Source organism: Micropterus dolomieu, linkage group LG01, assembly GCF_021292245.1.
Source record: "Micropterus dolomieu isolate WLL.071019.BEF.003 ecotype Adirondacks linkage group LG01, ASM2129224v1, whole genome shotgun sequence".
Classification (NCBI taxonomy): domain Eukaryota; kingdom Metazoa; phylum Chordata; class Actinopteri; order Centrarchiformes; family Centrarchidae; genus Micropterus; species Micropterus dolomieu.
This window is the reverse complement of record NC_060150.1, coordinates 36,714,820-36,731,999: the sequence shown is the minus strand read 5'-3', so window position 1 is coordinate 36,731,999 and position 17,180 is coordinate 36,714,820. Positions and strand designations below refer to the sequence as shown.

The 17,180-nt window shown below is 41.2% G+C and overlaps 1 protein-coding gene across 1 annotated transcript in view; it reads left to right on the top strand.

Moving 5' to 3' along the window:
- The first annotated feature begins 10,263 nt into the window (after positions 1-10,263).
- plcd1a (phospholipase C, delta 1a) overlaps positions 10,264-17,180 on the top strand; it is a 21,039-nt gene continuing 14,122 nt past the window's right edge. Inside the window, 2 exon segments of the mRNA XM_046067428.1 lie at positions 10,264-10,397; positions 14,287-14,445. Of these exon segments, the coding sequence (XP_045923384.1) occupies positions 10,304-10,397; positions 14,287-14,445 (253 nt within the window). The 5' untranslated portion in view covers positions 10,264-10,303.

The following is a 17,180-nucleotide window of genomic DNA, read 5'->3' as shown; positions in this document are numbered from 1 at the left end:
GCTAGAATACTGAGATCTCTTCAGGAGTTAACCGGAGAGAGGTTGGCACCAGGTTGGGAACAACAACGATCAAGCGAAGATGGTGTGGAGAACCGGGGTTGATATACAGGCAGGGATGAGGTTGAGAGTGGGAGAAAGAAAATGAATTTTGAAAAGTGCTATACAAATAAAAGTTATTATTATTATTATAAATCATGGTCTATCAGGGATTAATAATGGCTATATGGATTATATCCACACATCAAAATATATATATAAATATTGACAGGAGACTGCGTGTGAAACACTGTCAACTTCACTGCAAGACAAATATTTGGGCAAAATCTACCTTTATGTGTTCACAATGTTGTTCTTGAAACCTTAATGCCAATAAAACCCTTTCAAAATTAATTGAAAATAGTTTTTATTTCAGTGTGTGAGTTTTAGTGGCATCTAGTGGTAAGGGTTGCAAATTGCAATCAGCGGCTCACGGTGCATTCACTTGCTCCTGGGATGGTCCCAATTCCCGAGTTATGAAATTGTTCTTCCGGCTTCAGTGTGTGTTCATGTGCTCTTAAAGGTTCAGTGTGTAATATTTAGGATCTACTGACAGAAATGCAATATATTATCCATAACTATGTTTTCAGTGGTGTGTAAAGACCTTACATTATGTTTTTATTACCTTAGAATGAGTATCTAATATCTACATAACCGCAGGCTGCCCCTTCCATGGACGTCGCCACATTGCATCGTCATGTTTCTACAGTAGCTCAAAACGGATAAAATAAAAGCACTACAGAGCGTATTTCATCACTACGTTCTTCTTGTTCTACTTCTGGTAGAATTCAGGCAGTGCAGACACTCATCACGATGTTGAATGCGTATGTTAGAAGAAGAAGAAGAAGAAGAAGAAGAAGAAGTAATAATATACTCCAGGGGTCGGCAAATAAGTTTTGCATCGGAGCAATACTTTCAACCATTAGATGATGGGTGAGAATATAAGATATAATATTGAAATGTATCAACATGTTGTTTGGTTAACTCAGTATGTAAGTTGCAGGACATTCTATACTCAGATAACGGCATGTGCTGCACTGTTTTTGTTTCAGTGTTTGATCCGCATCCATCAAACTATGAACGCTTTTTCATACACCCCAGTATCTCCAGGCAGAGGACATTCAGGGGAATCACGTATTCTGACGGCCCTTTCAGAGGTGTGTCAAGCAGGCTACAGACTCTTTTAAAGTCGTTCATAATTTTTCAAAGTAAAAGTTCAGTTCAAATAATAAGAAATATTGTCTAATTTTGGGGAAAATCATAATAAATTACATAAATAAATAAATCATACTTCTCCTTTCAACCTCTCTGGGTAGCGACTGTATATTACATGTGCCCCAGGAACAGTGTTTGACCATATCTTGGAAAAATACGGGAAAAGAAAGCTAGAAAACAACTCCTTTTTCATTAGAGTCAATGGAGCACAGCCATGAAAGTGTCGGACCTCAGTTAGAGCGAAACCTATACTGCACTATGATTGGCCAGCTGCGTGTTTGGGGTGTGTTGCAGTAAACAAGGGTCAGTTGCAGTAAACAAGTTTCTTGTGCTTTTTATTTTGTAGGCAAAACCACTAATGAGGAAGTGATTGCGTGAGTAACTGTTGCTGTCATGACTGAGATCTATATCAGCACCGCTATCAAAGTATTTATTTATTTATATTTTATGCTGCTATCAAAGTACCATAATCTGGCCGCAGGCCAGATATTATTGTTGGTGGACAGTTTTGGCCAGGATCCATAATCACAGAGACAATGAATGTGTTTCCCTTGTTTGTATAAACTTTATTTAATGTGTGGTTTATAATGGACTGTGGTGCAGAAGCAGAGACAGTGTTTTATATACATTTTCCATGTTATCTGTCAGTGGCCAAGTCACAATAACATATGGTTTTACTGAATAATAATAAGTAAATATAATTTCTTAATATGTCTACCTAAAGAAACCTAATTTCTCAGAAGAGACATGTTTTGTGCTGTGTCAGCCACCGTAGCTGTCCTATGCTCTTTGAAAGGGTAGGGGATCAGTGGTAGACTGGACATATGGTTGCAATTCACAACCCTCACCACTAGATGCCACTAAAACTTACACACTGAACCTTTCAGTCAGAAAGTGGAATCAACGTGGAAGCTACTACAAAGATGTTTTGGATTAGCATTATCAGAGCATATTGACAACAGCTCACTCTACATAGATAACAAACTAAGCGTTATAACCAAATTACAAATTACAAGTTTGCAAAAATATGTATATGCATAATACACGTGGGCCTCTATTTGTTCAAATTTCTCTTCTTTTCTTGTTTCTAATATACCAGACAACAATTACTACCACTACTACTAATGTTACTTGTTCTTTAATCTTTGTATGTATTCAACGTAGTGACAAAACACGCTCTATAGAGCAGGTTGTCCATTTGGGCTACTGTAGAAACATGGCGACGCAACATGGCGACATCCATGTAAGAGGACCTGTGGTGTATATAGATAAAAAAATGGCTCATTCTAAGGTTATCAAAACATATCGGTTCATTATGTAAGATCGTTATACACCACCAACAACATAGTTATGGATATTATATTGTATTTCTGACAATAGATCCTCCAAAACATTACACAATGAACCTTTAAGCCTAGTTAACACTTGCTATTAGTTGGTCAGATAGATCAAAACTGTACGCACTTCTTACAACATCTGAATTATTCTTAGTCTGCTTCATATGACACATCACTCAATTTTCTGTTATACAAGTATTCCCCTTCTCTCCTCCTTATGTCCCCCACCTCACCACTTGTTGCAACCTTTTTAACAGCCTCGGCATAAGACACCCCTTTGTTAGTCTCCCTATATTGCTTCACCCTCATAGCCTGCATTGCTCACATTCACGATTTCCAGCAATGTGTCCTCACACACATGCATGAACCACACTTTACCACGTTCTCCTTACACTCAGAGATCTCATGTTCACCTCCACATTTCCCACATCTTCTACTTCCTCTACAAGCAGCTGCAATATGTCCATACCTCTGGCATTTAAAGCACCTCAAAGGTGGCCTTCTGTGTGGATGCACTTTTAAATGACAAGAACCCTAGGAACACTCGTTCTGGGAGGGCTTTTTCCTGAAAGTTAACACCATGGTCGATGATTCCCGCTTAGCTCCATCACAAAAGACTTTAATTCGGGTGGCCTCATCAACCCTCACCCCCTCTATGCCACTTATCAACTCGGCCATGGAGATCTCCAGAGAAACCCCATAAATCACCCTTTTCTTACCAGCCTTGCTCCCTGGAACAAATCCTTACATCCGCTGCTTCCCTGTCGCATCCAGTGAAACAACTCTGTTCAACTGAGCCACAGACTTGCAAAATACAAGCAGCTTCCCATCAACCAAGATTCTTGCACTCAGGATGTCACCCAACTCTTCATTCAATTCCCCAGCTAGCCTGCAAAGCTTCGTATGTATCCAGACAGCAGTCACTCGGCTAGCTGTGACTGAGACTTTCAATCAAAGTGGCCACGTCCCTAATAATGCAGAACTTTAGGGCTTAATATAATTTTAACGGGTGAGTTATAAAAAAATTCTCACAGTTATCATGAAGTGCGAACTTAGCAATATACACTAAAACCAGCTTTTGGACCAGGCTGTAAACATGTTTAATTCTGCTGTAAAGTTTGGCTTTTTAACATGGGGTCAATGGGGATTGACTCCCTTTTGGAGGCCGCCTCATGTGGCCACTCGATGAATTGCAATTTTAGTCATTTCTGGTTTGGCTTCAGTCTGGAATCTATGGAGGGACTATGGAGGGATTATTGGGTCAGAACTAAAACTAAAAGTAGAAGTCAAAAGTGAATTTGGTATTTAGGATTGGGCATTTAGCCATTTAGGATTGGGGATTTGGCGATTTAGTATTGGGGTTTTGGGGATTTGGGGATTGAGGATTGAGTCATTTATGCAAATAAGGAGGCGTGACCCAAAGGCTGCAGGGAGGTTTTAGAACGGCTGAGGCACAGAGCCACTTTATGGACTGCAGGGGGAGCTCTGACTGCCAGCGCACTGCCATGAAAGCCAGCAGAGGAAGTGAGCAGGGCTGGAGGGAGGACTATCATTTATAATACCATAACTAAAAGTGTACAACATTTCTGTCCATGTGGCCTCACATACAAAGTCAGCAGTGAAAGGAATGCTATCCATCTGACGAGAAAGCAGCGGACAGTACAGCAGGTAAGATATGATAACATTAGCAAGTTAGGTATATTAGGCTAACTGTTGTAGACATGCATGGGTTACGTTACTGTTGGAACATGCAGGTTTTAAATGCAGCTATTAACCCTGCTGCGGGCTGTGTGTATAAACTGTAAAGATAAGGTGTAGAAGCTGTGTTTCTGGTAATAGCACCATGCTGGGCAGCTGACAGGTGTGTGTTTACAGTGTTTGTGTGCTCTGAAAAACCAAGTCTCAGCCGGCAGACCTAGTATGGTATTATTACTACAAACATATGGATGTAACGTTGAGGCCTGATAGACATCCGCTAATCAGAAACAGAGGACACTACCTGCATCACTGCCGATGTCATTTGACCAGGGAGTGAATGGGGATTAATGCGATTGTCATCAGTTTTTTCCTATAGTGTCTCCTTTTGTTCTTTCACTTAACTGTGTTTCGAGTGTTCCCGTCTGTCCCTATGTTTGTTATTGTCCCATGCTCAGTCTCCTGGCTCCCGCTCAGCTGCCTATTAGGGCCTAAAGTCTACACTAGAGGTGTTTGCAGTTAACGCAAGCTCCACTGTTTTTCCCCACTGACTTGTCCTCCCCTGCAGACAAAGATGTTTCACCTGGACATGAAGGACCACTTGGTGTCACAGCTTTGGATCAGCCATCTGCAGCAGAGTCCCAGTCCACTGGGTCACACCACAAGTTGGAAATTACAGCTACAGCTGATTCAGTAACCTCTGGATCCACTCAGGACTTTTTCTCTCACTTAGACTTGATTTACTCTTCATTGAAGGCTTGTGTTTTATCTTGCAGAGTTTCTATGTGATCTATAATTACCTTGTTTTATTTTGCTCATTATATTATGCATATAAATAGCACAGAGGTGCAGTCTGACGGGAAAAGCTGCTTGTCTTTTATTTTCACCATATATAATTACTGCTGTTGTACCTAAATTTCCTTTAGTGCAGTCTGATCTTAACTAGTATACATGACCATACAGCCTATGCACAGTTTCTATGATCAAGTGTTGTGCTATACCCAGTCTATGGCTATACCTTATTTGCTACTTTCAACCACAGCATTTTAATCAGTAAACTAGAAAATTAATTTGGGCAATGTGGCTGTGTCTTAAAGGGGGTCTCTTCCTATCTAACTGGCAGGACATTCTCTGTGTCTCTTGACAACTTATAAACTGGCAATTATGACATTTTCTTTGAGGTCCCACAAGGCTCAGATGTATATTTCACTTTCACATGATATCCTCAGCTGAGTTTGTATTTCACTTTCACATGATATCCTCAGCTTCTAGTTTATTGATTAAAATGCTGTGGTTGACAGTATCTAAGGCTGCAGTCCATTCTAGAAATACTAGGATAAAAGGTTTGTTTGCAGCATTGTTGATCTTTCGATCACTGACTACTTCAAAGCTGTTTTAGTGCTGCGGTTGGTCCTGAAGTCAGATTGATACACATCGTATAGATTGTGGAGGGACAGGTAATTATGCAGTTGTTTGTAGACATCCTTTTCAAATATTTTACTAGGAAAAGGGATATTGGAGATTGGTCTGTAGTTGCTTATCCCAGATGGGTGTAAGTGGTTCTTTGAAAAAAAATTGTGGGTCAAGGAAGCAGGTGGAGGAGTTTAGCTGCTTTATCACCTCTTTTGGATCATAGAGGTAGTAGGTGAAAAATTATGCATTGTGCCCACAGTGTTGTGATGGTGTAGTGGCATTAGATGAACGAAAGATGACTAGGGTTGGACATCTGAAGGCATCTGAAGGAAGTTTGTGAATAATGTCAGACGAGATGACGTGGGCAGTGCCGAATGGGGACACATGGCTGGCTGTCCAGCAGAAGGCAAACGTGAGGCAGAGGAGCAGGCGGTGATCCTGAGGTACAAGAAACAAAAGGTTAGTCACAAAGAAAACACTAGGAAGCAAAGGAGAGATGATGAGGCAGGAGCTCTGAGTTGATTGAGCCTGAGATTCTTAAACAGCTGATCAAAGTTAGTTCAATCAACCCTGAGTGTGTTCACTGAGTCAGTAAGTGGGGAATGAAAAGAAAACTACAATTCACCATGGCAATGAGTAAATAAAGAGCGAAGTCTCCATTTTAATCCAGTGGTGCTAGAAATATGAATTCACACAGACCATTTCATTTATCTTAAAAAACTGTAGTGGAGGAAGGATTAATGATTCAACACTATTACATTTGATTCAGTGAAGCACATTCAGTGTTTAATAAAGTGCTGATATCCTTCTGTATGTTGCATTGGATTTATTTAGCTGATGGGGACAAAATACAGGTGGCAATAACTGAAGATGACATTATGAATCAAACAGATAAGACAGTTTACTCAAATACCTGTGAATGTAAAGTCACAGTCCAACCCATTAAAAAAGATTTTGGTGATTTGCAGTTGAAAATTCGTCTAGGTTCAAATTGACTCTATTTTACATGCATTTTGAAGACTATCTGTAGATGTTCAAAGACTTTGGAACTCCATTTAGTCCATACCCAATGTTAATCATGGTGCATCCAATTTTGGTTACTGTTTTGTTAAAATCTAACTAGCAGTTACTAAGCCTCTAGTGTCGAGTTTATGCCCAAACTTAGGAGAGAAGTAATTGTTGCACATCTGAATAAAAACTCAGTGTGGCTTTGAATATCTTTACTAATATCTGCAACCTACATAAACAGATCGAAACATTGTTATCAGCATGGTCAGTTCAGACTCACGTTAAGTTACAGAAATGCACTGCCATGTTGAGGCTTCTCACATAACAGTATACCAATAAAGGAAAACATTTGGCACAACTCCTACATTATACAGATTAGTGTTGTAGCTCCTGTTTATTACAGCTGCATGTACAGTCATGTTACAGGCTTTACAGTCACAATTTCTTATATGTACCACCACAAGGTCTTAAGCGGATGATACATGGACTATTTACGTCTACTTGTGTACGTTCCGTTCATATATTATGTGTGCTTGCAACATATCTGTAACATACACAAACAGATCAGTACATTGTTATGAGCATGGTCTGACACTGCTGAGGCTGCTCCTAACATAACTCACTAACAGTATACTCCCTCTTGTGGTAAAAGTGGGATCTAACACTTACTTTTTAACAATGCCCTGCTTGTGTACAGGACACTGTAGCCCAATACATAATTAAACAATACCAAAAAGCAAAAGTATCACAAAACCGTACTAGGTCTGCCGGCTGAGACTTTATAGCTGCGCTGTTATGTTTTTCAGAGCACACAAACACACACCTGTCACCTGCCCAGCATGGTGTTATTACCCAGAAACACAGCTTCTACACCTTATCTTTACAGTTTATACACACAGCCCACAGCAGGGTTAATAGCTGCATTTAAAACCTGCATGTTCCAACAGTAACGTAACCCATGCATGTCAGCAACAGTTAGCCTAATATAGCTAACTTGCTAATGTTATCATATCTTACCTGCTGTACTGTCCGCTGCTTTCTCGTCAGATGGATAGCATTCCTTTCACTGTTGACTTTGTGTGTGAGGCCACATGGACAGAAATGCTGTACACTTTTAGTTATGGTATTATAAATGATAGTTCTCCCTCCAGCCCTGCTCACTTCCTCTGCTGGCTTTCATGGCAGTGTGCTGGCAGTCAGAGCTCCCCCTGCAGTCCATAAAGTGGCTCTGTGCCTCAGCCGTTCCAAACCCTCCCTGCAGCCTTTGGGTCACGCCTCCTCATTTGCATAAATGACTCAATCCTCAATCCCCAAATCGCCAAAAACCCCAGTCCCCAAATCCCCAAATCCCCAAAACCCCAATCCCCAAATCCCCAATCCTAAATGACTAAATGCCCAATCTTAAATACGAAATGCCCAATCCTAAATACCAAATTCATTTTCGACTTCGACTTTTAGTTTTTGATTTCAACTTTTAGTTTCCGATTTCGACTTTTAGTTTTAGTTCTGACCCAATAATCCCTCCATCTCCATAGGAAACTGGAAGGTTGACATTTGGTTTCAACACATTGTGTCATGTACAGTATTTTGAAAGCATTGTAGAGCTTTGTGCAAAAACAACAAAATCCTTGACTGAGCTGATCAGCTCATGTGGTGCTCATTTGGGATTCTCAATGAGGCAATTGTTGAGCTCACTTTGTAGATCCTCGTGGTTTGCCAGAGATAGTTTTGTTTTTTTCCTCAAGACTTTGCCCTAGCGCTAAAGTTCATAGGACAGAGCTTGCTGGCAGAAACTGATACTGATATTGATCTTAGTGATACCAACCAAAAACATCAACAAAAGCACTTCTCTAACAATTCACCAGTGCCAAGAAAGAGCATTTTGTGTTCACAAGAGATGGGCTAGGCGTGCACGATAACCTGAAATACCTGCTTATGTAGCTCTGAATTGCTGCTCTGGCACATATTTTCATTTGAATCAACTCTCAGCCAAACATGGTGCTGAAATGTCTACTATACATTGATGCCTTTAGCTGCTGACACTAAGCCTAGATAACATGAAGACCTTAGGTATACAATAATGATGACTACAGACATGGTGTGATGTACAGGGATGACACCCAGAACATTAACTGTGCAGTGTATAGGAGAGGCAAGACCACACCTCAAACTGTAAATGGCATGTTTGTCTCACACTGGGGCAACACCCTAAATAAATCAAACCACTCTCTCTGTGCCAGCCAAGCCACAAAAAACACAACATTTAGTTAATACACATATAGTAAAGCCCCATGGTCTTATCAGTGTTTGCATTGGACCTCTACCGGTTTATTTTTAGTAGATCTATGTTGGTAGAATTCCATCCAAATGTGTTGTTTGCAGGGATCTGAATCAAAGTTAAGTGCAAACATGGTGTGGTTGGTAGGCCTATACTAGTCAGACCGGTGTTGCAGGGGGTGTGTACTGAGGACGGCTAAGAGCCCGATGGTCTGACATTAGCTACACTGGGATTGGGTTTTTCCTACAAAGGACAAGCAGACAAGGCTTATGGTTGTGATCACTCCTGTCATACAGCAGACGCTACTCTGAGGGAGAAGAGGACTTTAGCCCGGCGCATGGTGATTTATTTTGACTGAAATCAGAATGGAATCAAATGGAACAGCTGTGCTACCCGGTGAGTTGATGTGTGGTGACGCACAGATTACAGATTTACTGCACTGCTTAATAAATTCTGCCACAACTGTATCCAAGTGCTCAGCTGAAGCGTTGAAGCAAATGTATCGTCCGGATATTCAGGGAACGGGCAGTGGTTTTGTTTGTTGACATGCTTCTGTTGCCAGTTGCGTGAACACGAATGCATGAAGATGTCCTTTCTAAGCACAGCCATAATGCGCGTTTGGTGACTGACGCGGATTTTAAAGGATATCAGCTACCAGTGCAGTAGATGTTTAACAATGAACTTCTGCAAACGTTTCAAACGGGCAAAATTAAATCAGTTTAATTTCCATACATATCCACCATAGGATGGCACTATTTCATGCCAAGAGTCATATCCGAGATTTTAGTCTACTAGGCTAATTGTGATTGGAAGCAAAAAAATAGTCAGAAGAAAACGACTCGTCAACTGCATATTAGGGCAATGCTATATGCTTTAAAAGTCAAAATTTGTCCTATAATGGTATTTTCTTTTCTTAAAGCAACGAGAAATCATCCCTGGAGTGAGTTTCCTCATTGGGGCAACGAACTAAGATTGACGGTGTTTCTCTAAAATCCCTGAATCGATCATTGGAGCCAATCAGTGGAGTCCCGGACCACTGACATTAATGTGTGTTTTTACACTAATACGTTTTAAAGAAGTTGAGGCTACTACATAACGTTTGATCTTCCCCTAGAGGTGTTAAAAGTCCTCACCGGAGTGAACACAGCTGTGCACCGCTGGAGAGAATAAACAAACAGAGCAACAGATGAGTGTAGACCCGCCCTATGAGGGGGGGGGGGGGGGGGGGGGGGTCTACGTGTTTTTCTTCTACACGTAGGACAGAGTTAACAGCGACCGGATATTTTATTTATTTTTTTACTTTAAAAAAAGTAGTTCCACGATGTCTTGTTTAAGCAAAAAGAGGACAAACTCCGAGGAACGGGTTTTCCAGGAGCAGAGGAAAAAAGTTGCGCAGGAGAATGGGAAACACATAGGTAAGTTTCCCAAAAGGTGTAACTGTGCGCGAGTTTGTGTGCGGAGCATTAATGACGCGCGCTGTGATTGTTTTGCCAACAAAGCTCACACCAAACGTTAAGGTATCTTGGATTTTGGAGGGTTTTAATCTCTTGTCAGCATTAATCACTGATCATATGTAACCTCGCAGGATATGTCGCACGTTCGGGTTTCTGCGTGGTAACCAAGCCTTTGCGTTACCAGGATAATGCACATAAATCAACGTTTCAGTGGAAACATCAGTGTAAATGTGCCGGAGTAGGCCAATGAGCTGATTTCCATTGAAAGTCCCTGGGCGGGTTATAACAAGTTGTGCAGTAAATAGGCAATAGGCTATAATAACTTCCTCGTTCCTGGAGCGGTGAATTATTTCTTTCTGCCACGATGACATCTCAGAGGAGGCAGCTGAAAATCCCTCCTGTCTGTTTTTCAAAGGGGAGATAAACATCGAACATTAAACAGAGTTTAATGGACAGAGAGGAACTCCTCTGTGGTGTTTCCTCTTGTCATTCTGTGCAACCTGAGTTTAGCACAGTGTAGCAGCATAGTTTCGTGATTTATTACTCATTTTGAAAGAGAGGAAAGCAGAGCAATAACATGCAAATTGTTATAAAGCTCGCGATCAAATAATACTGGACTGCAGTCAGTGAGTGTGGCTATTACAAGACAATATAGGGGCATAAGACACATTTGTGGACCCTGTACATGGGCATTGTCTTTGGGCCCCTCCTCGCATCTGCCGCATTCCATTCTAATATCTTTGTGGGTCCTCCTTAGGTGAGGGCCCCTTATAATCAGTCCCCCTTTTCCTCAGCAGTGCAGCACCCAGAATATATGAGGATATTCAACCTTCAATTCATAGCCTACATTACATTACTTTTACTCATTTGGCAGATGCTTTTATTCAAAGTGACTTATATTTGAGGAACAACATGCAAGCATCAATAAAGCATCAATATAGTAAGAGATCTACAAGTGACAATACTAGTAAGAGCTAAAAGTATGTATGGCATCAGTGGGGTAAATACCTAGGGAAAGAAGTAGGAGTTAACAAAATAGTGCAATCAATACAAGAGAATTGTAAGGAGATAGAAGAAGAAGAGCACATGAAGTGCATGTTAGAGGTTAGGTGTTGGAGGTGTTATAAGAGAAAGTGTTCTCAGAAGAGTTGAGTTTCTAAGAGTTTCTTGACATTAGAGAGGGACCTCCCCCACCTCCTCTGATGACATGTGGTAGCTTGTTCCACCATCGTGGTGTCACAGATGAAGGGGACTGAGCTGACATACATTATTTAATATAATAATGGCCTACTACACCATCTTATTTGGTCATCTTATTTAGCATTCATAAATGGGACTTTTGGGGCATCTGTCTGTGAAAAGTTTCCTCAAATCTCAAAAACTTTTACAAACTGATTTTGTTACTGGAAAAAAAGCAGAGTATTATTCTGTACTCAAAGACAAGACACCGACTCCCTCTCAGGTTGTGCGTGAACTCTTATCACTACTTATTTTCCCTAGGGTCATCACTCTCTGTCATTTACCTAAATTCTTGCCATCTTCTTGTGTCAGCTTGCCCCATAGGGTGTAACCACTGCAATAGGTTCAAAATAATTTCTTATCCAACCATGCACCTGAAACAGATTAATCTGAAAAAAGAAAAAGTAAAAAAGAAAACTCTTCTGATTCTCATAAACTCCCTTCAGATGTACAGTGTGACTCACGTCATCTGGGATGAGTTATGGACCAGAGACCTAGATGTGGCTGTTCTCTTTTCATAACATAAAGCTGGTGGGCGACAGAAAGCATGTACCTCTTCTTCACGGTGAAGTAGATTACATGAAAAAGGAGATGACAAACAAGTAAAGCTGAAGGAGTAAAGCTGCCGACAGAAAGCCTGACTGAGCAGAGGCAGTTCTGGAGCCGCTGGAATCCAGCCCTCCTCCGTGCCTCATTGAGGCCAGAGGCTCATAAACATCCTCTGTGAGTTTGTGGCACGATCTGGGAAAAAGAAAATGTCTGTTGTGGCCCTGCCCACGACCCTGTCACAGTCCTAGTGAATGTAGTTGTCCTCAAATGCCTTGCTTTCTGAGAGGATGTTAATTACTCTCCTTTTGTCCATTTACATAACTGCTCTGTATTATATTTGACGACCATTTTAAGGTTGTGCAATGCCAAAAACTGTGTGCGAAGTCCAGCCCCACCCACTTACACTGACTAATACCAATATTAGTTCACAACTGCACAGATTGAAAACAAATAAACCATACGGTGTCCTGCCAACATGGTCCTGTGATTCATGAATTATGAATCAGTCTTTCAGTAGATGTCAACAACCCTGATTTCACACTTAAACTTACTCTGGGAGTACCGGCCTGTGAAAAGGTAACACTCCCCTGCCCCATTGTTGTGATCTAAATCCTCAAATAAATCCTCTTTCAATATTTTCACATTTCACTCCCTTTCGGGAGTTATTAACACAAGCACAAGTCAAAACTAAGAAAATCATAGCAGATTAAGTGTTACAGTGAGGGCAGGGAGGGTCAAGCAAAAAGGTGCTGTTGCTTGCATAATAGGAAATGCGGATATATGAAGGTATTTTTGTGTCTTTTTAATGCAAGCAAAAAAAAAAATGTTTTGAGAACATATTTATTGCACTGCAATCAAAAATCAAGTTTGTAATTAAAAATAAATAGGCCCTTTTTGTGTCACAAAAAGTTTTGATTGCTATTATGTCAAATTCTATTATGTCAAATTATTTGATTGCAAGTCAAAAAGTTTTCCTTGCAAGTCAGAAAGTTTTGCAAGTTAATAAGTTTTGCAAGTTAATAAGTTTTGCAAGTTAATAAGTTTTGCAAGTGACACAATTTTGCAAGTTGAAAAGTTTTGCAAGTAAAAAAGTCAGTTCTTCGAGCCATGGTGCTGGAGGTAAAGTCGATGCAGGTCTTCCATCATGTTGACCAGCTTGACCCTGCGCCCCCCCCCCCCATGCTGCTGCTGCTGCCACTGTGGATAATGATGACATTCGATGGTGCACTTCTTCGCAAGGAGGGGAAAAGAAGGAGAGAAGCCAGCCAGACCAAGAGATGTCTGGCAGGGTGAAGTTGCTTCCTAAGCTCTCTGTCCACCATGCTGGACATACAGTAGCTGTAACACATTAACTCCGTCTCCAGTAGAGCTGAGTGCCTGCCGAAGCGAGGGGATTGTAGGCGTGGCCATGCGGTAAATGCAAACCTATGATTGGTCAGTCAAACCCACCAATAGAATCTCTTATTTTGACCATTTTTGACTCGTAAAACTTTTCATCTTGCAAAACTCTCTCACTAGCAAAACGGTTTAACCTGCAAAACTTTCTGACTCACAAGGAAAACTTTTTGACTTGCAATCAAATAATATGACATGATGGCAATTAAAACTTTTGTGACACAAAAAAGGCCCATTTATTTTTAATTACAAACTTGATTTTTGATTGCAGTCCGATAAATATGCTCTCAAAACATTATTTTTTTGCTTGCATTAAAAAGACGCAAAAATACCTTCATTTGAATCGAGCATTTTTGGAGCCTGACCCATATAAGGGACTAAAAGTCAGGATAGCTCAGCTTTCGCTGCTATGATTCTTTTTTAAAATCTGTCTCTTGTGAGTCCCCAAAGTTTATGGAAGTGCAACACTGACTTACTGGAGAACCCGTTTAAGGAAATGGAAACCTGCCAAACATTTCTGAAGTGTATTGGCAACTTACTAACACTAAATTCCCTTAGTAACAATGCTATAATTTCTCTCTATAGAGGCACACCTTGCTAGTGCATCTGACATTTTAAGTCATCTAAATTTCTAAGATTTGTCTGTGACCTCTCTCCACTCCTGCAGGTTTGGAGGGAGATGCAGATCTAGAGTTCCTGCTGAAGGGTGGGGAGCTGGTCAAGATCCGCTCGAAATCCTGGAAGAAGAACCGCAAATTCAAACTGCATGAAGACTGTGCGACGTTGTACCATGAGTCCCACAAAGCATTCAGGGAAAACCAGACCTGTGAGTGTCATTTTCTACTGGGTAATATGTGTGAGCTAGATGGGATTTCAATTACATAATGCACAGAAATGGGAGTTCTCCAAAACCCCCAGTTTCTGTTAAATTGTTTCACCCAGGCTAGTTCATCCCCCTGTCTTTTTGTCCTGTACATCCTTCTGCTATTATTATGTCACCTTAGATTTCTTCTTTTAGATCTCAACAATACACACACAAACACACCCTTTAAATCCCACTAGTGCTCCAGAATATGTAAGAAGTGGTGAAATGGAAACAACTCACACAGATACTGCAGCCAAACACAGATTGGAAAATTCGAGTGTGAATTCTGCCTGTGTGTTTGTCTATGTGTGTGTGTGTCAGAGATTATTTTCCTCTGATTTCTGTTTCAGTGATTCCCTGTTAGGGTGTGAATGCATTTGTACATCTTCTGGGCCTCGGGTAGCTCTGAGCTCCCTCCCATCCCGGCGGAGGCTGCTGCTACTACCGTGACTGATAACCTCTGCCCTGAGCCTGAACCTTAAACAAACACTAAAAGACAGAGCAGTGCTTCTTATAGTCCCCATACAGACATGGTAGTGATATTAGATATTAATCAGCTCTAAAGTGGTTTGGCATAAGATAAGAGAGCTTGTTTTTAACCACTTTTTGTTTAAGATTCATCTGCTGGTCTGCTTTACTGAAGCAGTGGATGTAAGTGGATGCAAAACACAAAGTTATATAGGTTCAGATTTTTTTCCAATGAGTAATCATATTATGGTTGTTCTGTTTTCTCCACATTATCTCTCTGTTGTATGTCTCTCTCTCTTTGCTGGAAGAGGAATCTCTCCTCTGTTGCTCTTGCTGAGGTTTCTCCCTTTTTTTCCTTCTCCAAATCGAGGCTTTAATGCCATTTTTCCATTACCAGTATGAGTTCAACTCGCCTCGACTTGACTCGACTCGACTCAGTTTGGCCGTCCTCCATTTTCCATTGCAGATAGTACCCAGAGATAGTACCCCTCAATGTAGCTGGTCGTCATATCAATGACACATACAACTGCTGCGACTGTAATGTTCAATGCAACACACACAACAGTGACCCACGTACAGCTTTCTCTTTATTTAAGTTAAAAAGTTTGAACATTACTGAGAATGTAAAAACAAATAAGCGGTATGAAAACCTTACAGCTGTAGTTTCCTCTGCCGTTGTTGCTGCAGCGGTCTGTATGACATTGGGACCAGAGGGCTCTGTCAGTGGACGGCCTCGTGAGCCTCTCCTGCAGGTTGCCGCAGGCTTCCCCCGCCGCAACTTGCGGAGCTCCTCAACTCCAAAAATTTCAAGCACATTTTTGTTCTGCCATCACTTTTCGTAAAACTGTCAATGTTTGAAATCTACACAGCTGATTTCTCACCTGAAAACTTCTCAGAAGTGGATTTAGTGATGATATAATGTACGAAAATGATAAAATATAAAACTTTCTGTTGCTGGCCTCTGTCAGGTGCGTGCAATGAGGATGCAGTGAATAGTGACGATTCTCCCTGACCAATCATTAGTCTGCTGTGTTTTCACGTCACATTTTAGAGGTGATACGAAAGAAAATACCTGGTAGCAGGTACAGGTACAACTTTTCCACAATGGAAAACCAAAAAAAGGCGAGTAGAGTCGAGCAGGTACCATGCAGTGGAAAAGGGGCTTAAGAAAAGAGGCTGTTACCGTATATGCATATTGTAAAGGCCTCTAAGACACACCTACAGTGTTATTCTGGGCTATACAAATAAAATTAAGTTGACTTGATGTTTGTACATGCATGTAGTGCTGGATATCATTTATACTGAGCCATGTATTCCTATAGCTCTCAGTACTAACGACTTCATGAACTATCTCCATTACCCTGCTTTCATATAAATAACTGGAACCTTAGAAACAGCTGTAGCTGATTTATATTTAGGCTGATGTCTATGAAGATTCTCAGTCATCCAGGTCATAGTTATCCAACGAAGGTTAAAATCAAGGGCAACTGGACTTGGTTGAAGATACTGGAAGACGTTTCGTCCCTCATCCAAAGGACTTCTTCAGTTCTGACTGACTGGCAGGGAAACTCAGCTATTTAACCTCAGTGGGGTCGTTATCCCGGGTCACCGATACCGCTGGTTCGTTATTGTTCCTTGTTGCTGTGACGACAGTCGTTACAGTCGTTAAGACTACCTGTGGCCAAGACTGAACGACCATCGTTGGTATCTTCACCTGAGGCCAATAGGTTACGTTTGTTGTCCTGGGAAGTGATGAAAGGACAGCATTGTAAGTGGGGGATAAGTGGTGGCGTAGACCCCCTCCCCTGTTCAATGACGGCTTCTCAACCCTGGCGTAGATGGCTTCCTTGACACCTCTTTCAAACCATCCATCTTCTCTGTCTAAAATGTGCACCTGGTGGTCCTCAAACGAGTGTCCTCTGTCCTTCAGATGTAAGTAGACTGCAGAGTCTTGACCTGAGGAGTTGGCCCTTCTGTGTTGAGCCATGCGTTTGTGTAGTGGTTGTTTAGTCTCCCCAATATACAGGTCTGTGCATTCCTCACTGCATTGGACCGCATACACTAGATTGCTTTTCTTGTATTTTGGTGTGTGGTCTTTGGGGTGTACCAGCATCTGTCTTAGCGTGTTCTTGGGTTTAAAAAACACAGGGATGTTATGTTTGTTGAAAATCCTCCTGAGTTTCTCTGATACTCCAGACACGTATGGAATCACAATGTTGTTGCGTTTG